The 27592-nt window shown below is 38.1% G+C and overlaps 1 protein-coding gene across 2 annotated transcripts in view; it reads left to right on the top strand.

Moving 5' to 3' along the window:
* The window catches only part of MYO1E (myosin IE), a 1655775-nt gene that overhangs the window by 959437 nt on the left and 668746 nt on the right, over window positions 1-27592 (top strand). For both annotated transcript variants that reach the window (XM_044078573.1, XM_044078572.1), the window contains exon 15: window positions 13704-13789. In XM_044078573.1, coding sequence (XP_043934508.1) covers window positions 13704-13789 — 86 coding nt within the window. The remainder of the gene's footprint in view (window positions 1-13703; window positions 13790-27592) is intronic.

The following is a 27592-nucleotide window of genomic DNA, read 5'->3' as shown; positions in this document are numbered from 1 at the left end:
GTAACAGGATAATATGATTTACAAAGGTTGATGTACATGTAAATTGGGTCTATGTCATATAATCGAACTTCCAAAATTTCGAACACCATATGTTCGAACTTGGAAGTTCGAAATATGACAACATTGAAACCTCAGAACAGCAAATTTTGTTCCAGGGAAAAAATTTGCTGTTCCGAAAAACTCACAACACAGGCACACCAAAAACCTAATAAACCTACCCTACACCTTACATACACAACTATCTATGCACTAACCTTAACCCTAACCCTAAGGTCTGTCACTATCGCACACTTACCTTACCCGCACCCTAACCCTAAAGTCCATCACTATCGCACACTTACCTTACCCGCACCCTAACCCCAACGTCCGTCACACTCACACACTTACCTTAACCCGAGCCGTAACTTTCACACCACAGTACAGAAAATGTCGAAGCCACAGAAACAGCCAACCAAATTCTTTCCCTGGGAAAGAATTTGAATTTCCGCGGCTTCAACATTTTTATTTTTCGAACTTCCCCATTTGAACTTCAAGTATTTGACATTCTGAACAGTCGATTAAATAGCAGGTACCCATGAAAATTTAGGTCCATAGGTAATTACTAGGCATGTAGTGCAGGAGACCCTTAATGAGCCTAGTCCAAATTTCCTTTTGCTCCAGTGCACTGTCTGGTTAAGTGACTTTCTCAAGGTAACACAGTAGGAAAATGAAGGCTGAGGGAATCAAACCATGAACCACATAAAGTTGCTCATTGTATCTAAAGTGACTGTTTCCTTTATGCATATCTTTTTCATATTTCTTAATTGTGGTGTATAAATAGATATTGTTGACTGCAAGGCCCACACAAATAAAATCCTCCCCGAGATCAGATGACCTGGATCAATCAGAGACCGGAGTGCCAGACTTGAGTGCTGGAGAAGCAAGCAGGAGAAGTTGGGAGTGAATATTTAATGTCCAAATACCAACAAAAGCAAGTTCCACAGCATTGTGTAAATCCTTTTTAATAAAACAAAGCTTTCAGACAAATATGTCCTTCTTCAGTGTTAATAAAATTCATATTAAGACTTCACATCTTTTATAGTTAAAAATTCAGAAACACATGGCACAGCCTACCTATCCAATCCTAACAATCAGTCAGTCAATTAGTAATTAAAAAAAACTTTTAAAGGACTCTATAAGGGTGTTCTTAAAGCAGTATATCTTAAGTTGCTGATAACTAGTATTTAAGATTTGTATATGAATTATGGTTATGTATATTTGAGATGAACTATGTGGTGCATAAACTCCTGTTTAATAGAATGTGATATACTGCTTTAAGAACTCCTTTATAGAGTCTTTTAAAAGGTTTTTTTATTACTAATTGACTGATTGATTGTTAGGATTGGATAGGTAGGCTGTGGCACGTGTTTTTGAATTTTTAACTATAAAAGATGTGAAGTCTTAATATGAATTTTATTAACACTGAAGAAGGATGTATTTGTCTGAAAGCTTTGTTTTATTAAAAAGGATTTACACAACGCTTTGGAACTTGCTTTTGTTGGTATTTGGACTTTTTGTTTGCCAGCTCCGCTTTATCTTTGGTTCACTTTTTTGCTTTTTGAGTGAATGTTTAACACCAGCTTGCACATCCTTTAGCTAGTGAGGTGATCCAGTTCACTGCAGTGCTGACAGCTTTCTCCGAGACAGGCATGGGACATGCAGTATAATGTGATCTATGACGTACACCTTGTGCCACCAAGGCCATACTCAGTTGCCATCATTATGTGCATGGATGTACTGGAACACACACAAACACACACTTGGGAGAGGGACATTGTTGATCCTCACAAATGGGGGCTGTATTTAAATTCCACGTACTTTGTGCTACTGATTATGCATTTTTAGGCGACAACAGTTGCTGATAAGTTCCTCAGATTAGGCATAGTAGTCTGTCCTTAAGTATTCAAATGGCTCGGATCTGGTGAGGGTAAAGCCATCCCCTGAAGCTGCTGGGATAAGGGCATGCTTCATTCTAGAAGACAAGCTAAATGAGAAAAAAGCTCTTAGTTGTACTGCTGGGCTACATTGCAGAAGCTGAATGAATGAACTGAATTCCTGTGGGAGGAAGTCTTTGGCTTTCAGGCATGAAGGGGAAAATGACCTAGAAAAATATGTGTATATATTTAAAACAAAATAGAGGTATCTGATAGCTGTGTTCAGAAAGTTTGATACATTGTTATCAACTGACTACTGTTTAATATGGAAATGCCCAGGAGCAGTTTTGTAAATGGTGAAAAATATGAAAAAAATGCAATTTTCCCATAATTAAACAAATCTGAATAATTCCAAAATAAAATAGATAGTAATCTGTTGCATGTACAAAGTAGCCTACAGAATATTTTATTTACAAATGTATTTTTAACATTTTGTTTTGACACTAAAATATCAAATCTTACATAGGGCTTCATTCAAAGGTAGCCTTGACAAATGTGGATATCTGTGAGCATCTCAGCAGCAAAGGGGACATCCTGTGCAGTGTGTAAATCACAGCTGTGTATCCATCCCATACTGTCATCAGTGTAAATATGTATATGGATACCAGACAGCTGATACAGGTGTCACTCAGACCTATTTTGGTGTCTGCACAATGTTTGATTACATTTCCCACATAGGAAATAGTAGGTCACACCCAAAATTACCATGGGTAGACTTGCAGGGTTATGTGTGCACACAAAATGCATCTTTACTGCCACAGCTTTCTGTAAATCACTCCATCTGCATACCTACTGCAGTAGCACATCAACTGCATGCTGAATGCACACATAACTACAAACTAGTATACTCCATACACATTCATAGTTAAGTACTAGTCTAACTGCCCTTGTGGGCCATTTTAGCATTCAAATAGTGGGGAGTGGGAAACCACTCTCAGTCATACTCATTGCACATATTAAAGTTGAGAAAAAATTAAAACAACAGTACCTGGGACACTTACTATTTGGAATTACTCTGATGTGATCTTCCTACTGTTACATGGTACCCTGGCAAAATGTCAAGCCCCCCAAAACCAGGGAACACCACAACTTATGGGGAATTGTTCACAAAAAGGCTTTATAACCATGTATATACCTACACAGAGGTAGCAGTCCCTACCTGAAATAAAGGGCAGACTTAAACTAGCCATTCTGGTTGAATCCCAACATCAATAGACTGCATAACAAAATGGAGAAAATAATGACCAAAAATTAGGAAATGCAACGCCCAACAAGGTAAGAACCCAGGCATTGCAAACACACAAGATTAGACATAAACCCTTACACCACCTGCTGGTTAGCCAGCTGGCAGTTAAGACCCAACAAGTGAGTTAGGGAAGCCTACCTCTACAGAAAGGTCAACCACTAGTGGAGTACCTCAGAGTTCAGTGCTGGGGCTGCTCCTTTTTGTCATATTGTTCTTTGAACTTAATGCTAACATCAGTGGCCTCTAGCTGACCAAGTTCACAAGCAATTACAAACTAGGCACAGTTGTAGTATCACAAAAAAGACAAAGACTCTCCAAGAAGGCCTGGCAAAACTAATAACTGGTGACAAAGATATGACTTAAAACTCAGTGCCAAGAAATGTATAATAGTAGCCTTTGGAAAGACAGCCACCCCAGGGATTTGAGACAGTGATTTGGTCATTTATCATCATGTGTCTGCTGTAGTAATGAAATCATTCTTTGTTTCACATCTTGTAAGAAAGAATGTCATCTAGGTCCAGACATGTCATTGTTCCATTGTACTTGGCCCTCATCAGACCAGTCATTAAGTACAACACCCCCTTCAGTATGTACCTCATCAGACATATTCAACAACTTGAGCATCTGTAAGGGTCCATCACCAAAAGAATAATGGTGAAGGAAATATGTCCTGCATGTACCACGTTAAATCCATAACCCTATACTCAGTCTCCTACAGGGTGCTGAAAGCTGAGCTATACCTAGCCAACAAAGCTTTCTCTGATCCATATCTTATGGACCTACTGCACATCTGCAAAATAAATCACATCTGAAATACCCAGTCCAGGGATCTATAGCTGATGGACCTACTGCAAATCTGCAAAACAAATCGCATCTGAAATACCCAGTCCAGGGATCTATATCTGATGGACCTACTGCACATCTGCAAAACAAATCGCATCTGAAATACCCAGTCCAAGGGATCTATATCTGATGGACCTACTGCACATCTGCAAAACAAATTGCATCTGAAATACCCAGTCCAGGGATCTATATCTGATGGACCTACTGCACATCTGCAAAACAAATCGCATCTGAAATACCCAGTCCAGGGATCTATATCTGATGGACCTACTGCACATCTGCAAAACAAATCGCATCTGAAATACCCAGTCCAAGGGATCTATATCTGATGGACCTACTGCACATCTGCAAAACAAATTGCATCTGAAATACCCAGTCCAGGGATCTATATCTGATGGACCTACTGCACATCTGCAAAACAAATTGCATCTGAAATACCCAGTCCAGGGATCTATATCTGATGGACCTACTGCACATCTGCAAAATAAATCACATCTGAAATACCCAGTCCAGGGATCTATATCTGATGGACCTACTGCACATCTGCAAAACAAATCGCATCTGAAATACCCAGTCCAAGGGATCTATATCTGATGGACCTACTGCACATCTGCAAAACAAATTGCATCTGAAATACCCAGTCCAGGGATCTATATCTGATGGACCTACTGCACATCTGCAAAACAAATCACATCTGAAATACCCAGTCCCGGGATCCATATCTGATGGACCTACTGCACATCTGCAAAACAAATCGCATCTGAAATACCCAGTCCAGGGATCTATATCTGATGGACCTACTGCACATCTGCAAAACAAATGACATCTGAAATACCCAGTCCAGGGATCTATATCTGATGGACCTACTGCACATCTGCAAAACAAATCGCATCTGAAATACCCAGTCCAGGGATCTATATCTGATGGACCTACTGCACATCAGCAAAACAAATCGCATCTGTAATACCCAGTCCTGGGATCTATATCTGATGGACCTACTGCACATCTGCAAAACAAATCGCATCTGAAATACCCAGTCCAGGGATCTATATCTGATGGACCTACTGCACATCTGCAAAACAAATCGCATCTGAAATACCCAGTCCAGGGATCTATATGTGATGGACCTACTGCACATCTGCAAAACAAATCGCATCTGAAATACCCAGTCCAGGGATCTATATCTGATGGACCTACTGCACATCTGCAAAACAAATCGCATCTGAAATACCCAGTCCAGGGATCTATATCTGATGGACCTACTGCACATCTGCAAAACAAATCGCATCTGAAATACCCAGTCCAGGGATCTATATCTGATGGACCTACTGCACATCTGCAAAACAAATCACATCTGAAATACCCAGTCCAGGGATCTATATCTGATGGACCTACTGCACATCTGCTAAACAAATCGCATCTGAAATACCCAGTCCAGGGATCTAAACCTCTAACATGCATAACACATTTTGAAGGAATAAGTGTGTATCCCAGAGATTACTCCTCTAGAAGAGGTTTCCCATCCATGTGAAGCAGATCTTCCCTGCACTTATTCAAACATAACTTAGTCCAGTGGATGGGAATCAAACATTTAGCCCTAGTTTGCCACCTTGTCACTATTAGAAAGGGAAAGCATGTAAATGCATAACCATTAATGCCAAAACTATATATATCAAACAGTGTCCAGTACAATTGTAAATTATGGCTAGGTTGAAAAGGCCCTTTATGGTCATTAGTGTAGTAATCACCTGTAAACCCTGACAAGATTCCCACACTTTGCCTACCTGCATTTAATAAATATCTCCACATTTTCTTGTGGATGTTATATTTGTGTCATCCTAAGTATGCATTTCATGGTCGTAAAATAAATGCATCTATGTAGTTACTATAAAGTTATGTTAAGAAAGAAAAAGGCTAATTTACTTGGGTATAAGTTAGTCATAAGGTAGTGGGCCTTGTGTAGCAGGCATTCGGACACTGCAGCACAAGAACCCATATGATCTATAGTGGAAATGAGTCAACTGTACTTTGACACATATCCAACAGTTCTTTATAAAGCTGATAATTATGCAAGCCCATGTGACAGGTGAATGTAAACAGAACCAGATGGACAGTGAAGCCGTTTGTCTCTCCCATTAAGGATGAGGGTAAACAACATGGACATAAAGCGAACGTCAATAAAAGGTTTTAATTCCAAGGACTTAGCTTAATTATCTGAAGTGCCATTTGAGATGCTTAGTCAAAAAAAATTGAAAGCTTGGTAATGTGCCACCACATGTAGGGAATTGAAAGCTTGGTAATGTGCCACCACATGTAGGGAATTGAAAGCGTGGTATTTTTCTGTCAGTGTAATGTAAATTTATAAAAGAGATTCAATGGCATTTTCCAGTGTGCATTACATTGCAATAAACACATCACTTCAGCGACACTTGGCCTATTCACTGCACCATGATGAGGCCAAGCTCTCCCCAGTGCGAGAAGTCAGTCATTTAGATCACCCATTGGCATTTATGGTAGTGAGTTATGCCCTGTAGTCAGAGTCTATGAGCTCAGTATGTTTTGAATCAGCCTTACCCTTGACTGTGATAACACAGCATTGTGCAATGGACAGGAGCATTGATTATGCAAGTATATGTCCACTGCTTATTGTCTGCCAGTGTCTTCTGACCACCTTCTCTCAAAGGGATCCCATCCCCCACAGATGACAATATATAAAGAAGCATACTATAACCAGAAGACAGTGCTGAAATATGGCCTAATTGTTAAGGGAGTCTGGCCTGCAACCCCTTTCTCCGCTCTATAAGAACATTCTTTTCACCTCCTGTAGGTTTGCTGTGCTCTTGCAGAATGATAATTCTGTAGCCCTTTCCTCTTGTAGCCTCGTCCATCTACCTAAGGTTGGTCTCAGTATTACTGAGACCAACTGTATTGTAGGTCTGGTATTTGTTAAATCCATAGTGGCTGATCAGTACTAAGTGCAGGACAGGGATGGGGATACGGGCTTGTCCTCACTGAGTGGACTATATCCATGGTGCTGTACTGTATCTTTACATATGTACAGCATGATAGGTTCATGAATCATTCTAGTCTCACAACCGTAGGCTTATTACAAAAAACAAAATCCATTTATGGGACTGCACTTTGTCTATAAATGTACCAGGTTGCTTCTTTAAAGTAATATCTACATATCCTGTACCCATAGCTTATAATGTTAATTTTAAAAGAGTGGTGTATTTTAACTGATGCATTTTGAACCATTTTGTCATCTCTTACATAATTCATATTCTGCTTGTGAGAATTTTAAAACCTTTAATTTATGGACCAGTCCATGCAGTAACTGTAATGTGCATTGATACATTCTTGAAGTGATGTTGGTGTATTAATGGACTACACCATACTATCACAAAATATTTATTAGTAGTAATACTGATAATACTCTCCATGCTGTAACATATAGTTGAAAATTATGACATGCAGGATGTGAGGGTTATTATAGAGGGTTAAGGCTGTAAGCTGTAGTTCCTTTGGTACAAAGTTTGAGTCCCTTAGCCCTCATTTGCCTAGTGTGTGACCTTGAGCAAGTAACTTAACTAAGTCAACTCAGAATCTAGGCTAATCAATGGCCCCCTGGACTACAAGCCTAATGACTGCTTATGAACCACTACAACTGCAAGAAGCTGAATATATAGATGTGTAAGTGAATGGTAGCATAGTATTCTAAACAGCTCAGTGGTTTCTGTTCTTGATATAATTTACAAACAAGTTTTGAGCAATTTTGACAACATAGTTGAACTTAAAATTAAAAAAAACATATACATGAACAATGATTTGTATATGCATTAACTACATATATTTAGAATTGAATGATGCTCATTAAGGTCATACTTGTTAATAAAGGAATTTGGAAGTAGTATATATTTGTCTGTTATATGTGAATGTTATGCTGCCTTGTTGTGGCAAGCAGTAGCCTGGGTTTGAATTATTTGCTAATAATATGTAGATATTCCCCCATGCAACTTCTTTTGTAAGAAAACTGAATAATAGCAGCTTGACCTATACCTAAGATTAGATGACATAACCAAGTATACCTCATCCTGTAGAAAAAGCAATAAGCTCTAATGGTAGGATTTTGGTTATTACTGAGGTAAACTTAGGGTGCACCCTGGGATTGTGGTAAATTAAACAGCCCTTGTTATAATGACATTGTGGTACTTAACGCTTTAGTGCTAGATAGCTGACAAACAAGGAAATGCATACATCTGTTCCTTGTTGGATTCTCATGATCCATCCCTACTAGAGTGTGACAGTGTTATTTGTGGCTTATAGTAATGTCCTGCCACTTGATTGGTGCTGACTGGATAAACGTTTGGTAATAAAGAAGGTAGGCAGCAGGCTAACCGGTATATATAGAAAGAGGAACAAGAACTGAGATCTGCACTTCCTTTAACTGGAAATGTTACAATATTATGATGGAAGAGTTTTGGTGTGCTTTGACTTTTGCCCTTTATATACTAGTGCAGCTGCCAGCCTAGTTCCCTATTATTTGCCTTCCTTCCTTTCTCAAAGATAGGTGTTTAGTTGCTCATGTAGCAAGTGTTAGCTTTCCTGAAATTAGATTTCGTTAAGGCTTTACCTACCCTTTGAAGTGCAGTAGTAAACCTGCCCTTGGAAGTGCAGTAGTAAACCTGCCCTTTGAAGTGCAGTAGTAAACCTGCCCTATGAAGTGCAGTAGTAACCAAATGCTTTCCCCAGAAACAAACAAATGAATACACTTGTCAGCCACGATAGTTGCACCACAGTACATACAGTAGAAAATGACGTTTTGTAGAGGGCTGTTCCACCAATACCCCCTTCAGTGTATAACCACCAACTTAAAACAAACATAAGAATAAGTAAGATTAATGTAGAACGGGAATCCAGTACAGATAAAAAGCCGGCTTCATAAAGGTTACCATAAAGTGTGCACAAAATGTACACTTTATGTAATCTGAGCGAATAGACAGCATAATCATTGTGACAGTGTTTTTCTTTAATTCAGAAAGTGCACAGATAGTATCCATTTTATCATAACCTTTATGAATCTGGCCTATACCATGAATAATTCTTTGTCCTGCTTTGTTCTTGTTTATTCATAGCAAAGCATTCACTCAAGCAATCTTATGTTCCACTCCCATTGATAACAGCATTTTAAAAGGGCTGGATCCATTTGTAATTAGTGGTTGTTTATCATGTTAGCTGTCATGCATTTGTTTATTTTTTCTAATTCAGGACTCTTATTGTATGGATGTTAAAATCAGTATAATTCCCTATATAATGAATCATTTTTTTGATTAGCATGCATTTGTCTGTATTGTTACCTTAGTCACAGAAAGGAGCCTGTTATAAATTAAACATCTGTCTTGCTTTCATTCCATATAACTGTTTTTCTTCAAATGCAAAACTTTTCTTCATTTCAGATGTTTACTAAGCATCTATGCAATTTGGAGTCATCTGTGTAATATATTGCCATCTGATGGCCTTAAGTAAAATGTGCCAGTTAAAGAGAAAATGTGTCCATTAAAAGCATATAACCTAAAACATTTGCAGCAAAAGTATCTTACAGCAACATTTTAGTAGGTATGCTTCATCACTTGAACATCAGAAATCCTAGCACACTACAGAAACAACTGCAGTTGACAGAATTAGGAGTGTTTTCTGACTTTACACATGTATCTTCTTGTGCTAAACTTAACTGAACCATCAGCAAGGAATATTTCCAAGAGACTTTTTAATCTTTTTTTCGCATGTATTTTTTAATAACTCTATTTGTATTAACATCAAAACATTTCTGCAGACCAAGGGCAAAATTAAGACATAAAATGACAGCAATGTACCTAAACATGCACTTAGATGCATATAATGGCTTTAATTAACTTGCACCACTTAGTCAGTATAAATGACTGATTTGGGACCTTTAATTCACTCATACCTCAAGGGTATTATGATGGTTCATGTACATTTATCTAACCTCCAAACTTAGTAGTGTTGCCTGCAAATTTAATAACAAATACAAGCTGGAAACATTACTTGCCAAGCAAATATGACTAATGAAAATAAAGAATGGCATTAAAAATTACTAGTTCTATGTAGATACTACAAGAATTGCATTATTTTTACAACAGTAAAATAGTTAAAATCACTGTAACATAGGTTCATAGGTAGGTACTAGGCTACTGGCCCTAGGGGGCTATACAAGCCTAGCCAAAACGGTACCCTGGCTTTCGCCACCCAAGAAAATTATTTTCCTGTGGCCCTATTGGGCAGAGCCACAGAGGTGATTCCCGGGGTGAATTTTCTATTTCCCATCCAATCATCAAGATTTTTCTTGAAGAGTGCTAATGAGGAGCTTTGTTTGATATAGATAGGTAGTTTGTTCCAGAGTATGGGAAGTCTGTGGGACAGGAATCTATCCCTCCGGCATGTTCTGTTTATTGTGGTGACAAGGTTTAGGTCCCTAGAGAGTGTAGCTCTGAGGGATTGGGATTTCTTTAAGTGGAAGCATGTCCAACAGCTCTGTGTTTGACATAGCTTTGTATGTTAGGCAGAGATCGCCTCTGAGTAGGCAATATGTGAAGGAGTAAAGCTGGAGTTTTACATTATCTGTCTTTTATCTATATTCATTAAAATAGCTAAAATGAATTCTCTTAAAACATGTGTTAGGCAAACTTTAAGCTTAAATATGTTCAAAAGTGTATGGCATAGGCTGAAAGAATCAACAAACATCTTGCCTGTTCCAGGACAGCCTTTCAGTGTTGATGTACACATTTATAAGCTGCATTTATAGTTGATATCTATTATAAATAAAATAGAAATATCAGGGTACTGAAAACAGAATACATTTTTTTGCCATTTCTTGCTGTAGTGTAGCTAACTTCCTTTATAGATTTCTATTCATGCATAGGATGCATACTTCATCTGAATAGCTCATCTGTTAATAATTTATTAAACATTTCTCAGATGTCCATCTGCAGTCATACACAGTTCTTAGTACAACAAAATTCATAATGTCTGGATGTGACATGTAGTCTTTTTTTTTCCAACAGATAAGTTAATGGCTCAGTAAGTTTTTTGCATAGCTGATCCTTAAATGAAATGTAATAATAGAACCAGAGGTGGCAGTTGTTGATTTGTGGAGGTAGGCGACATTGTACTTATATTTCTTATTTGTCTTGGAAAGTCTCCCCATACAACTCTATATAAAATTAGTGTTTTACTACAAAAAGCATTTTTAAATCTTAAATCTCTAGTAAGTCCATTCACTCTGATGTAGGGATGGGAGTATGTGTCATACTTCCTTCACAGGTTCTGTCCTTGGAAATGACTATGACCAAGCAAGTGTTTCTGTTAAGCAACTAACATGTAATGTGCTACAACCAGTGTGTTTTTTTTTCTTTCTCTCTATTTTCCTCTTGCTCCTCTTTCCTTTTGTCTTTTTTCTATGCATAGTAACCTTTCACTGCTACCATAAAAAAAGTAACAATCATATACTGTGTATTGCAATAATGTAACAAAGCAGGCTGTCATATATTAGAAATACTGCTACTAAAAAAATCTGTCAGCTAAGCGTATTTTAACATTACAGCATTAAAGCGTTATTTCAACAGTTTATGCAAATGCATTGTGTACATATGTATATAAGGTAACACACAGTTTCCACTTTGTCAGTGTGCTGTATGTGCATTTGAAGGACTTCTGTATTCTGCATTATAAAATGTTCCAAGGGGCCCTTATCAGACGCTCAAGACTCGATAATGCAAGTCTAGAAATTGTGAGCATTTAAGTGCAGTTTAACACAAGTGACTGAATTTTGAAAGTTTCTGTAATACATTTAAAGTATTTTTGCAGGTTGTGAGTCCCAATTCTGGGAGCTGCACCTCAGCCCCATTCTCAGCACTTACTTATATGTACTAATTCTAGAATCACTGTACTTCAAAGAGGGAATATTCCAACATAAGGCAATTTTTTGAGTTAGTATTTATTTCCCTGTAACAATAGTTAAATTCTAGAAGCTTTGAGGATAGCAGTCAAGGCCCAGAAGCATACAATGGGAACCATCAGAAAGATATGGGTTTATTTCAGATGTGCACGCTATATATACTTAACACTACTGACTTCACCTGCCACTTAGATTCCAAAACTAGATTGTCATATCTGTATCCTAGTTTTAATATAGTCTGGGACAGCAACTTTGGCTATAGGCCACTGCTGCTAAACCTATATCTGCACTTCACAGCACAATCCCAAAGAACAGTATTGAATACATCCATGCTTCTCACAGTCTTGCCCATCTATCTAGACCATTCCAATCCCATTTCCATACTTAATGTGGTCATGAAAAGTCCACAAAAGCTTTTGCCAACAAATTTGAAATACAACCAGCTTTACCTCCAATATGAAAATACTCATCTACAGTATAAGCATAAAGGCAACTGGTAAGAATTTAAGTACCTTTACTTTTTTCACTATCCAAGTTTTTGAAATTTCAGAACCATCAAAGTGGCCTGCAAAAATGAATTTTACTAAGATACTAAACATGCTTCAAAATCGGCCGCGGTGGTGAAGCAGTTAGCGTTGTCGCCTCACAGCAAGAGGTTCTCACGTTCGATTCTCGGCTGGAGCGTCTTCTGTGTGGAGTCTGCATGTCCTCCCTGCAGTCAAGTGATGCTAAAGACATGCAGGTAGGTGCGAGGGTTAATGGGCGTGCCTTCCTTGAAGGTTGGGCGTCGGGCTGGCAACTCAGCACCGTAAATATCCACTGCCAATCATGAGAGAACCAGAGTTCTGCTGTAGCAACCCCTAACCGGGAAAAGCTGAAAGGTTTTTTTTTTTTACTAAACGTGCTTCAAAGAGTTGTGCCATTTGCAATCAGTGTTTCTATTTGCAACTTAAGGTGAATTAGTATCTGCTACATCAACAAGGATCATCTGATAAAATGCTTAAGAATGGCTGATGTTGCAGCTCCCTAGTCAGTAAGTACTCTTGGATCCGTTCCTTTGGAAGTAGCTTTAGATCAGTATTTCGCAGCTCCAAGAATATTTAAATCCTGAAATACAATGTGTTCTTTTTAAATACAGTCACAACTTTCGACATACAATTCCCTGTCTGCCTATTCCTGAAGCATCTCTTCAGCGGAGTCTAGTTTAGTGTGTGTCTTGGCCTTGGTTCTAGTGGGCTTCTCTTGTGTGCAAGTCACGTACAGCTCTTCCAACATTATTAGAAGCACTGAGACTGAACTTTGTTTAGCTAAGATGCGTTTCTGCTTGCTTATGCTAATGATTACATTCAGATGTTTATGTTAAAAGCTTAAGCTTTCTTTTGAATGACCTTTTGTCAGAATTAGCAAAGCATGATAAGTTTTCAGTATAATTTTTTTCTTTACTGCTTGTAAAATTATTTTGCAGAGAATGCTTTGTGACACCTGCATTCAGAGTGCTGTGTATTGAATTTTCCAATATAGTTCTAAAGACACAACAAGTTCTAATAGTATTTCAATGTATGAAACAGTCATTTGGTGAAGCGTGCTTTATAAAAGTATTGTTTTTGAAGTCATGTCATAATGACCAATTGGTTATCGTAAACATAACTTCCATCCCTTTAATCAGGTATCCTACAATGTGGAAGGATTTTGTGAAAGGAATAGAGATGTCCTGTTTACTGACCTCATTGAATTAATGCAGAGCAGTGATATGTAAGTATCCATTTATTTTGTTGATGTCATTACATAATCCTTAACTTCTATAGTTGAATATAACATTGTAAAAGAGGCAGTCCTGGGAGTGTATGTTAATGATGACAAAGTTGATGTATGTCACATTTATTGTTAAACAGTGATGTTCTTCATTTGATCACTGCTGCCGTAACAACTGTATGGGTTGAGTCCTGTCAAGGAGTCAACAGTTGGCCAGCTTCTATTGTTTCCAGGGTGCCTTACAAGTGCCCATACTGTTAGCTCAAGCTGAGCTGACTAAGTCATATTTGGCTTTAAAGTCTTTCAGAATGTACCTGCCACTGGAGAGACCCCTCTGTGCTTTCAATGATCAATGGTCAACTAATGGTATTCCATTGCTGGGCAGATAAGTTCCTTTCAGGGGAAAAGATCTTCTGCTTTATTTTTTGTGACAGAAAATTTCCTTTTCTGTGACACTTAAATATATATTTAGCTAGAAAGAAGCAGTGGTCATAAAAAAGTGATGAGAAATAAGCTGATTCAAGGGGTATCACTTTAATTGCACTGAGGAAGATGGTATTAGAGTACAATGTTCTTTATATTGATGGCCAGTATTTTTAACAGAAGAAAGGTGTGGCAATGGGGGTGCCTTGTTCCCATTTGTTTGCCAATGTTGTCATGTTACAGTTGGAAAATACATTTGTTTTTAATAAATTTACATCTACACCTTGGAAATATGTCCATTTTTTTAGATAATATTCTTCTTGCATGGGAAGTGATTGAAGATGTGATGAAGGTTTTGTAAACTATTTGAATTCTACTTCCACCATTTTAAAATGTATTTATGTTTACAGTTTTCAGTGTATTAGTTATTTGGATGTTTTAATTACTGAAGATGATACCCATAATATTATCTTAAATAATATTTATAGAAAACCCACTAACTCTAATGCATTATTGTATTATAATAGCTGTCACCCTGAACATTAAAAAAGGGTGAACATCAAAGGCCATTTTGTGAGACTGGTTCAAATGGTGTGTGATGATAGTTTGAAATAGAGGAGCACAAACTGGCGGAGAAGTTCTACTCCCAAGAGTTACCCTGAAACATTATTGACCAAAATTCATGAGAGGTCAACAAATTGTAAATTGAGGGAACTTTATTACCCTTATTACGTTCAACACAAATGTATAAGTTGAACAAGGAGGGGGCTAACAACGAAAGTGATTTTAAGTGTGCTTTTGTAACTACATGTACCCAGTATTACAGGGGTATTATAAATATACTTAAAAAGAACTGAAGTATTTTTTACATGTTTTAATAGCCTAATGGACATCTTGGGGAATAAACGGGGAATATTAAAGTTGTTATGGCAGCAGTGATCAATTGAATTCCATCTTCAGGGTAACATTAACTGGTCCTGTCCCCGCCACTTTTTAGCAACATAGAAACTGAAAGGAATGGTATTCGATTCATTAATAACTTCATTATTAAGTAAAAATGCTTCTTGTTACCTAGATTTAATATCTGCAGTTGTCACTCTGTTTAACTCATTAATATCCGCAGTTTTTACTCTGTATACGGTATAAGGGTAACATTTCAATCTCCCTTGCTGCCATACTTTTATTTGATAATAAGTGTTTGCACTTCTGATGTAATTTATATTTAATTGATAAGTTGATACTGATGCTATACTTTGACTTGATAATAAGTGTTTGATTTACTGATTTAATTGATAAGCTACAGTGTTTCAATCTGACCTGGATGCAGTATGTACTTTCAAATGATCTAGTCCTTTTATAATCCGGTACTGTTTATCTTGTTTTAAGCTGTTTAAGATAAGTTTCAATCTAGCATAGTCCTACCTGCTTACCGAGAGATAGATAGCCTGTATCTTCAGCAATTTGTGTAAATAATTACTGTGTAGTTGGTTATATGCTCTTAATTGTTTAGCATCCTACTAAAGACAGTGTTTCTATTTTTTTTTTTCTACCCTACCTGTAGTTTCTCTTCCCATCCTAAAGTACCTGGCTCTCCAGCCTCCATATCCTGCAACTGGATATAACATTCTCCTGGCCCAGCCACCAAGGAACCACTAAAACCTATTGTTTCCTCGCATTGCCTCTGATCCCTTAACTCTATTTGAAAATAAAACAGGAAAGCAAGAAAGTATGTTTCTTTACTACACCAGGCTGTAATGTTTATATTTACAAGCATTTAATTCTTGGTAGCTCTAAGCTCACTCCCCAGCCAGGACAGCCAGCAGTGATACCCCTTACTACCCTATAGCTAGCAAATCTCTCCCCTCTAATACTATAACCCTCCCTTTAACTGCTTGCCCCTATCACCTCTATTCCAGACCGGTCTTCTCCCTCTTCAACTCACCTTCTATTACATAGTTTCTGCCCACTAGGTGATACTTTTACCTAGTCCTACCTTTCTCAAACCTATCCTATGAATTCATAGCCCAACCACCTCACAGCTCCAGGCCTTAGAAGTGGTTGTCAGTTATTGTCCACTCTTTGATACTTCTAGTTTTTAGTACCCTCCTATCCCCCTATTACCCCCCACCACTTTCACTAAACTCTTTACCCACTCACAACTTTACTAACCTTGCATACTTTGCATTTCACTGATTGTTTTTCTGGCTGCATCTTCCTTCTCTTGTTTCCTCCTGCTCCGTTCGCCCTGCAGGCTCACTCCGCTCGCCTACCCTACCCCCAAATCCCAACCCACCCCCAGTGCATCTACTCTTATACTCTACTAACCACTCCTACTTCCTCCCTACCGATTACATCCCTCCTCCTTCATCACAATCTTCTTCCTACTCCCTCCCCCTATAATCCATCTCCTCACACCTCCCTTCAAATTTAACAACATAATACTACTTTATCAAAGCCTCAACATGCTTACAAAACCTGTATCATACACAATCCAACTACTACTACTTCTGATCCTTACTTACATCCACTACCTCACCCAGCCCAACTCCATAAATCACACACCATTTCAACACACAACCAGCTCACTCCCCTCAACTCACTTACACTCATTTGTCTCAATCTCCCCTGCACTGTATCCCATTAACATCCATCTATTTTTCCACTGTAAACTAAGCTCTACTTATAAACTCTTCAGCCCCTCTCCTTCCTCCTACATTCACGCAAACCTAACAAAATACAACACACATACAAGGCAACCAAAACACCTCATTAGCATAATCCAACACTTAACCATACATCTATCTGGAGATATACACCCTAACCCAGGCCCAAACACAACTTCCTCTACATCTAAATCCATCCTATTAGCTGCTCTAAATGCCCAAAGTATAGCTAACAAAATCCCCAACCTCCATGCCTGGCTTCTCCACAATACACCTGACATCTTAGCTATTTCTGAAACCTGGTTAAAACCTCATATAAAAGATGCTGAAATAGTTCCACCAAGCTACTCTATCATAAGAAAAGACAGGGCTCACAAAAAGGGTGGTGGGGTAGCTATACTCTACTCATCCACCCTATCCATTACTCCCTATAACAAACCCATTCCTCAATTCTCCAATGCAGAATTAGTACTAGCTCTATTTCAGTTAAATAAACACAAACACATCTGCATAGCCTCACTTTACATCCCCCCTGGAGACAATACCTCAGTACTTGAGGATATTCTATCCTGGCTGTCAACCAATATCAGCAATGAAGCCATTATCATGGGAGACACAAATATTAATTGGTCTTCCATTCACTCCCCTACTCACCCCCTAAACATCAACCTATACAAGTACTCTCAACTCATCAACCTCACCACCAGACCCTCTAAAGACTTCTCCAGTGGCAGTATCCTAGGCTGGATCTTAGTATCTCACCCTCACTACTACTCTGATAGTGGAACTCTTCCTGATTCCCTCAGTGACCACCTCCCCATCTTTACCAGACGCCTTCCATCTCCATTACAAGTAACTCATAAGTACATCACCACTCGCTACCTAAAAAAATTCAACCCAATATCCTTCTCAGAAACCCTAAAATCAATTAATTGGAACTCGCTAAAAACTCTACCCATAGATAATGCAGTTGTACACTTCAATACAACCTTCCTAAACATGCTAGATAGTTTTGCCCCCATAAAAACCAAAAGAATAAGAAACAATACCGCTCCTGGCTAACAAGAAATACACTCACTGCAATGCGACTCAGAGACAAAACCTGGACACATTACCAGAGAAACAAAACTTCCACCACCCTAAATGAATTCAAAACACTTCACAATACCGTTAAAAAGCTTATCACAGTAGATAGACAGAATTACTTCTCACTACTCCAAAACAACCACAAAACCAACCCACAAAAATTTTGGAAAGGCATCACTACCCTCCTAAAACCTGGCTCCACTGATAACCCTAGCCCAGACCCTAATGCACTAGATATAGATCTGGCTACCCAATTCAATACTTTCTTCACAGACTCTATTACCGAACTAACCTCATCCTTCTCCAATCATCCCTCACCTCCTACTTCTACATCCCCCCACTTATCACCCCCTTCATCCTCAGTCTCTCAACTCCCACCATTCTCCCTAAAACCCATTCCTACTTCTACCATAAGAAAACTCCTGCAAAGGCTTAAACCATGCACCAATGCCCCCGATAACATTCCCTCATCCTTCCTCACCATAGCAGCTGAAGCCATTGCCTCCCCCATCAGCATCCTTATCAATCACTCTATCCAAGGTCTTGTACCGACACACTGGAAAAAGGCTTTCATCATTTCCCTACACAAAGGAGGCAATAATTACAATATTACTAACTTTTGTCCTATCGCCATCCTCTCTCCCATATCAAAACTCCTAGAGAAATGTATCCATTTTCAATTTCTTCCCTATCTCTTAGATAATAACTTGCTAACTTCCACACAACATGGATTCAGACCCAGTCACAGCACCATGACTGCCCCTCCTATCCTTCCTGGAAACCATAAATAAAGCCAGAGATTCTGGTTCTACTGTATCTACTCTCTTTCTTGATCTCCTCAAGGCCTTTGACACTATCTCTCACAACCATCTCCTAACTAAACTATCTAAACTAAACCTATCCCCTTCCTCTCTCAACTGGTTCACCAGCTATCTAACAGGCAACAAGCTGTCAAGTGGAAAAACGCCACCTCCTCTTTCCTTAACACACCCACTGGTATCCCCCAAGAATCCATTTTGGGTCCTCTCCTCTTCAATATATTCATTAATGATTTCTTCCACTCACTTCCTCATGCTAAACTTATTCAATATGCAGATGACTCTACAATTATCTGTGCAGCCACATCCATCCCTGCTCTCCTAAAACTGACTCAAGACTCCTTCTCTACTGCAGAACAGTGGATGAAGGACAATCATCTAGCACTAAATGCATCAAAAACCAAACTTATGGTATTTACCCCCTCAATAACTAACACCATTGATAGAAAACTGTTCTCCATCACCAGCCAGAATAACACACCTCTTGAACTAGTATCTGAAACTAAACTACTAGGAGTCCAAATAGATAATCAGCTTAAATTCAATAGCCACCTACAACTAAACATAAAGAAACACCAAAAACTTGGCATGCTCTACCGACACAATCGATTCCTCACTACATCTACTAAACTCACTCTCGCTACTACATTTCTCATCCCTTCCCTTCTTTATGGTGCCCCTCTCCTAACAAACCTACAATCATCTCTCAAAACAAAACTGTCCTGCTGTTATAATAAAATTGCCAAATTTGCCACTAGTAACAAATCATCTACCCATCACTGTACATCTCTTCACAAACTCAACTGGCTAGAGCTTCCCAACTGTCTCTCCTATATTCAGCTCACTTTTGCTCACAAACTCATTTTTTCATCCATCTCTCTGCCCCTCTCTCAGCTCTACCTTTAAAATGCACCTGCCACAAAGAATTCTAAGATCTAATAACCAAAACCTAATTGAGCTGTATAAACCCCTTCACTCTCCAGGAAAAACCCTTCTGTCCTTTGCCCTGGCACGACTATGGAACTCCCTTCCTCCCGCCATCCGTATCACCACCTACCTCCCTGCTTTTACAAAATCACTGCACTCACATCTAACATCCTCTTGGGAATGCTCCTGCTCCCACCCCTCATAGCCTATTCTCCACTTACTACCTTCATCTTATTCATATATTACCAAACACCAAATAATTAAGTCAACTGTAGTTCTCTAACCCTACTATTCCTCTGAAGAAAGTATATATATACTACCACAATGCTTTATTTTTCTAAAAATGTTTAACTAAACTCTTTCTTTGCTCCTACTTAAATCTGGGTTGTTCTACAAAATAAAACCTAAAAATTACTTTGTAACAGCTTAATCTTTATTTAGTTTGCAACCCACAAATGACTGACATTGTAAACTGCTGCAATCTTTTGTTACCACTGCTTTAAAGCTTTGTGTTTAACCTACTAATAATTTGAAATTGTAAGCTGCTGTAATAATTTTTGTAACCTTTGTTTTGGAGCTTTTCTCCCCAGGACTCCATTGAAAATGGGTTCTTATTGGCCCAATGGACTATCCTGGTTAACCAACTGCAAATAAAAAAATAAATAAATAAAATAAATAAACCCCAAATGGTACATAAGATTGGAAACCCTATGAAAAGTATTTTTCGAAATAGGTGATTGTTCCCGTCTGGGTGCCAATAAAAATAAAGGTACTTTTAAATGTTGTTTTTGTAACCAGTGTAGATATATCCTGGAAAGTAATAAAGTGGTTATTAATGGACAAGTGGTACATTTTTTCTTTCCACTGTACATATAACACTATGTGAATTATTTATTTGGCCAAGTGTTTACATTGTACTAGTTTTTACGCAGGTAAAACCCAACAGAGATTTAAAGAATGTATATACGAACACAATTTGGATGTTAAGAATAGGAACCTTAAGAACTCCTTATTTAAACATGTGGCCGCAAACCCTGATCATAAGTTTGTACTTTTTGGCATTGATATGGTACCAAAGAACACAAGGGGTGGTCCATGGGAGGACCTTATTGAATGAAAAGAGACTTTGTGGCAATTAAGATTTAATACTTGTGTCCTCCCAGGTCTGATCAAACATATTTCGATTACAAGCATATTAAGATTAATACCTTACACTTTATAAGAATTTATTATGATGTATTAAATATTTTTTATGATGGTTATTTCATTGACTTTTATTACTATTTAATGAGTAGGAAGTTTTAGCTATTGGTTGGTGGGCGATCATATGATGCATTAGAGGGATATTTAAATATTGTGAATATGTCAGTTTGCTTAATTCTGAAGAAGTCAGCGTTAAATTCAACGAACACACTAAATTTTGTTATTTTTTAATAAATGTGTGTGGTACTGACATGTCTGTTTATTCCTACTGCCTGGTTGTGTATTCAATTGCTGTCTTGGTTCCTAGTTATGCCTGTTTGTAGGTCTCATTGAATTAATGCAAAGCAATGGTAAGTAAGTATCCTAGATTATAGCTTTTCAGCACAATCTCATTCTGCAGGGATCTTCCATACCGTCAAAGCTAAACTGTGCGGCAGACAAGCTGAGCAGGACCAGGACAGACCAGGTCTTCCAGTTATTGATCCTTCTGTGAAAAACCCCTCAAATACATTTATTTACCTACATTCTTAATAATTGGTTAGCAAAATTCTGATCCAGGAATCCATGCCCAAAGGCTTGGAATACTGTGCTTTTTTACCCATTGACAGGAATATTTTTGTATGCTTTTCCACCACTTCCACTAATATTCAGAGTCATTCTAAAAATGCATAAGGACTATCCAAAGATCATTGTGGCAACTCCCTTCTGGCTCAGGCAACAGTGATTCTCCCTTCTTTTGGGAATGGTCAAAGGCTATTACCTCAAGATTCACAGACTGGATTTACTCACACAAGACCAGTGGTCATTCATATATCCCTGCCCCAAACAAATGCATCTACCTGCGTGGATGATAGAATTGTAATACCTATTAAGCCCGTTCTCTTTGAGAACATGTCACAGGTATTAATGTAACAAGAACATACTACTAGGAAATGATATATTAACAAATGGAAAAGGTTTTCTGTGTGGTGCCAACAAAAAGTAACCAGCACCCATTCAGGGCTAATGTTCTCTGGTTCTACAGTATCTGAGCAATTATCACATAAATAATGTCTTACTCCTCAATCAGCATTCATTTGCCAGCCATTTCAGCATGTCTGTCCATGTGTTTTCCTCTTTCAATGCAACCTTATGTGACAATATTTTTAAAAGGGGTATTGCATAAGAGATGTCCTTGGAAACAGGTGGCTCCTCCCTGGGATCTTAATTTTGTGGTAGAAAACTAGCTGTTGTACCACTTGAACCCAGCTCATCAGGCTGCCTTGAGATTAATAACATCAAAAACAGTCTTAATTGTTCTGTGCTCTTCAAGAAAGGTATTTGAGTTTCAAGCTTTCAGGGTCAGTCAGCTGTATCTTATTTTACATAAAGATATGATTTCCTTAAGAACTTATCCTTCACTTATGTCTAAAGTGGTATCCAAATTTACATTAAGCCAAGCTATCCGTCATCATTTCTTCTTCCCAGAATCTAAAAATGAGTGAGAAACCAATACGTCATACCTTGGATGTCCACAGACAGTCTAGCTATTATCTTGACAAAAGATATTTCAAAACTTGTGATCAGTTAATTTCTTGTGAAGGTAAGAAAAAGGACAACCTCTGCTAAAATGGGCTATTTCAAAATGGTTATCTCATGCTATTACTTTTTGTTTTTCCCAACACAACAAAAACTATTCCAGGCAGGGTCAAGGCTGACTCTACCAGATCTTGGCTACTTTGGTGACTTTTTGGAAAGGGATGGATACTAGAAGTATTCTACAAGTAGCAGCTTGGTAATCTGTGCACACTTGTACAAAGCACTATAGACTACTCCGGGTCTTCAACAGACGTTGCTACTGCCATCCTGTAGGAGCTGTTGGACCTTCATCCTTCTTCCTCCCAGTCAATTTAAGCTATGACAGGCTACCCATATAGCTATGGCTAGTCTATCAGTGATCGATATGATGAACATATCACAGTTGTGTAAGTAAACTTATAACAATAGATGTTCAAAGGGTCACTGCTGCAGTAGCAACTACCACCATCTCCCATTTTTACTGTATGTTTTTATGCCAGTGTGAACCTTTTATTTTTATATTAGCATTTCCCTCTTTGGGTTTTAGTCTCTCTCTGTTAGTTTGAAAGCTCTGAAGTTTAATGCCCATACCTGATTTTAAGTCAGCTCAGCTCAAGCTGATCAACAGCTTGTGCATATGCAAGGTGCCCTGAGTACTTTGGAAGTTCCAAAATCCAAGATATAAAAAAAAACTAAGAAATTAAAACAAAAACAACTGGCAACTTCACAGAAGACTGAATCCACAAAGTTTAATGAAGCGCTTTTCGTCCAGAAACTTCTTTGAACTTCATCAGATACTAACATTTACAAAAATCAAGTTTAAATAGTTATGTTTAACCATGATTAAAATCTGGTTTCTATCTTAAAATGTAAAGGAACAGTAGTTAAAATAGCATTGTGAATATAATATGCATTTTCCTGTTCTTTAAAACTGCCTTGTTTTAACAGGCAAGTGAATACATTTGTCGCAGCAGCAATATGGTGAAAATCATGTACAAAAATTGTGTAAAAATGTAAAGAGTCTCTTCATTTGTCTAACCTTACATTATAAACATTTTCCAGTGAAAATTATTAAGTAAAACATAATTTCTATAATGTTGTTAGTACAGTATTTCATCTCATTAAACTTTTCAGTTTTAAACAACATGCGATAGAACACATGTCGTTCAATCCTGGAAAGTTATAAGCATTGAGACGAATTTGCCAGAGCAATTCCAACTTTTCTAATAATAAGGTGAATGGACCTCCTCTTGAATTACTGTCCCCTTGATCAAGTATCCAGAATTTAAGTGTATGTTCTGGATATTCTTCTATATGCTTTGTTAAAGCATTGCCCAGTTTGTGTTTATTAATACAGTATATATGTTCGTATATGCGGTCTCTCATTCTACGCTCGGTTTTACCGATGTAGAATGAATCACAATTTTGACATTTAGCCACAGGTACGAACCAAACTGATTTCACAATGAGCTATATTACAACTTTTAACCTTGATTATCGTCACATAAAAAACATACTGATAAAAAATTGGAATATTCTGTTAGAGGACAAACTAATAGTGGACACATTGGGTACAGAACCAAGATTCATTACCAGGAAGGGTAGAACACTCAAGAATATATATGAAAGTGAGTGCAGGATTCAATCATACGCAATAGGGATGAAACAATGTGGTAGTTGCCCCTTTCACAAATACACTCATGTAGGTGCATCACTGCACATAAACAACACACATTTGAGTCTTCTTCTTCTTCTTTTGGCTTTTTCCCGGTTAGGGGTCGCCACAACGGATCACCTGTCCACTCATGATACATTTGAGTAACAGAAGAAAAGTTAATTGCAACTCCAAAATGAACGTATATGTGGCTAAATGTCAAAATTGTGATTCATTCTACGTTGGTAAAACCGAACGTAGAATGAAAGACCGCATATACGAACATATATATTGTATTAATAAACACAAACTGGACAATGCTTTAGCCATGCTGAGTGGGAGTGAGAAGGTTATGCTTAAGAAGGTAGTTAGGAAGCTTTGAGTGAATGCATTTTTCAAGTATCTTAGAGAGGGGCGATAGGATGGCGATGGGTCTGTAGTTGGATGGATCTATAGAGTTTCCTCCTTTATGCAGGGGAAGAGTGAAGAAAGATTTCCATAGGGTAGGAATGGTGGATACTTGAATTGATCTATTGATTAGTATAGATAAAGGGTAGGCAATGGAATCAGCAATTTCCAGAACATGCATTTAAATTCCGGATACTTGATCAAGTGGACAGTAATCCAAGAGGGGGTCCATTCATGTTATTACTAGAAAAGTTGGAATTGCTCTGGCAAATTCATCTCAATGCTTATAACTTTCCAGGATTGAACGGCATGTGTTCTATCACATGTTGTTTAAAAGTGAAAAGTTTAATGAGATGAAATACTGTAGTAACAACATTATAGAAATTATGTTTTACTTACTAACTTTTCACTGGAAAATGTTTATAATGTAAGGTTAGACAGATGAGGACACTCTTTACATTTTTACACAAAGTTTGTATGTGATTTTCATCATATTGCTGCTGCGATAAATGTATTCACTTGCTTGTTAAATAAGGCAGTTTTAAAGAACAGGAAAATGCATATTATGTTCACAATGCTATTTTAACTACTTTTTACTTTGGAAGTTGGTTGGCTGTTGAATCCTTGGCATTATTCAACCGAAATAGCTAAGGCTAATGCAGCAGTGATGATGTGAACATTTTACTTATTTATTTTTATTTATTTATCAACATTTGTTAACTGAGTTGGTCCATCTGGGCTTGTGGCCCATTTTCAGTGGAGATCCGAGAAGAAAAGCTCCAAATTGCATACAGTTTACAGTAATATACAGAAATTAGATTATTCATGTCAAAAGAATTTACAAATGAACTTGTTAAAACAGGAAATTAAAGACACCAGAGTGTATGCATAAATGTAATATACATAATGTTTTTCCAGAGAATAACAATACATTTGCAGATCTGAAGAAGTTCACAGTGAGTTGGATGAAAGCGCTAATAAACAACTTTTTAAACAGCATTTTGGATTGCCTTTTGGATCTGCCTGGTTTACTTATAGCCATTTACCTTTTGTTTTGTTTTATTGGTTTGTCTGGTTTATTTTTCAAGTTTTGGAGTTAAGTAGAAGAAGTTAGAGTTCATTTTTAAAGCACGATGGGTGGGTGATGGAATGCATGTGAAGGGGAAGTTTGTTCCAAGCATGAGCAACAGAGTATTTATATAGAAGTTTGACTACAGTTTTCTTGGGTTGGTAGGTGTCAAGTGGATGCTGATTTGAGGGACGGAGGGTCCGAGTTAGAGAATATATAGAGACAAAGGAAGAGAGTGCTGGTCATAATTGTTTATAAAGAATGAGGAATTGTGATAACAGTAGTTGTTGGGGTAGTTCAAGCCATTGGAGAGAGTTTAGGGCGAGGCAGTGATGTGCATTGTATGGAGAGTTTGTGATAAGTCTAGTTATCTTATGGTAAGTTTGTTGACATTTGTTCAAGGTTGTAGCCTGAATGTTGGTAAGAACTGGGGCAGCATATAGTAGGGAGGGGAGGAGGAGTGCCTGAACAAGGGAGAGTCTGGCATTAGGGGTTAGGAATTTTTTGTTTCAATACAGTAAAACTAGTTTCTGGTGAGTCTTTTATGCATTGCAGTATGTACAGGTTGAATTTGAGTTCATCATCAATGATGACTCCCAGGAGTTTTGTGTGGGTTTTGGGTTGGATTATTGTATTGTTAGAGGATGTGATAGTAAAGGTGGATTTATGGTGACTAAGGGAACAGGCGAGAAAGAGTAAGAGTTTGGTCTTCTTAGGGTTAAGGATTAGTAGGTTATCAGACAGCCACTGTTCAGTGGATAGAAAGGCATGTTGGGTTAGGGTATGCAGTTCAGACATATTGTTAGAAATGGAGATGAGAGTTGAGTCAGTGTATTGGATGAGGGAGGACTGTTTACAAGATGTATAGAGATAATTAGTGAAGACATTAAATAGCAGGGGACCCAAGATGGAACCTTGTGGTACTCCGATGTGACAGGAATGAATGGGGAGAAGGATGACAGCCATTTTACAGATTGCTGTCTGCAGGATAGGTAACTGGAGAACTAGGCAAGGGAAGTTGAGGATAGGTTGAGGTTAGCAAGTTTAGATAGCAGTAGGGCTGGGAGACTGTATTGAAAGCTTTGGACAGGTCTAGGATGAGACAAGATATGAGTTTCTTGTTATCTTGGTCCTCAGCAATGGTGTGAATGAAGGAAAGGAGGGCAGTAGTTGTGCTGTGGTGAGGACAGAAGCCATGCTGAGTGGGTGTAAGAAGGTTATGCTTAAGAAGGTAGTTAGGAAGCTGTGAGTGAATGCATTTTTTAAGTATCTTAGAGAGGGGCGATAGGATGGTGATGGGTCTGTAGTTGGATGGATCTATAGAGTTTCCTCCTTTATGTAGGGGAAGAGTGAAGAAAGATTTCCATAGGGTATGAATGGTGGATACTTGAATTGATCTATTGATTAGTATAGATAAAGGGTAGGCAATGGAATCAGCAGCAAGTTTGAGGAAGGTAGGAGGTAGATTTTCAGTGGAGGGAGATCAAGATTTGAGCTTAAGAAGAAGAGAGCTGATGTAGGAAGTAGGAATAGGATGAAATAATAGATTTATGTTTGGAGTGTTGGGAGGGGTTGATGGAGAGAGTGTACCACAGTTGGAAGGTATGAGTGTTTGGATGGTGGCAATAATGTGTTTATTGAGGAGGGTAACAGTTTCTTGAGGGGATATATTAGGGTACTGAGAGGGGTTTGAGGGACAGCCAGAAGAAAGAATTTTGTTAAGAATAGACCAAAACCTCTGAAGGTTGGATTTGCTATTTAGCTGCTCAGAATTATAGTAGAACTTTTTGTCATTATTAGTTTGTTTCTTTGTAAGGTTCCTTAGATGTCTGTATTTGTGTAAAAGGGGTGGTTCTTTTGTTTTGATTCAGGCTTTCCAAGTCCTATCTCTTTTTGTGCATGAGGGACCTAGTTTCCTTGGAAAGCCAGGGAGCATAGTTTGATTTTATCCTAATCTTCCTCGAGGGGACAGGAGAGTTAAGGATATTCAGGAAC

Source organism: Protopterus annectens, chromosome 7.part1 (assembly GCF_019279795.1).
Source record: "Protopterus annectens isolate FY-2018-M chromosome 7.part1, PAN1.0, whole genome shotgun sequence".
Taxonomy (NCBI): domain Eukaryota; kingdom Metazoa; phylum Chordata; order Ceratodontiformes; family Protopteridae; genus Protopterus; species Protopterus annectens.
Note: the sequence above shows the minus strand (reverse complement) of the source record. Positions and strands in the feature narration are given on the sequence as shown.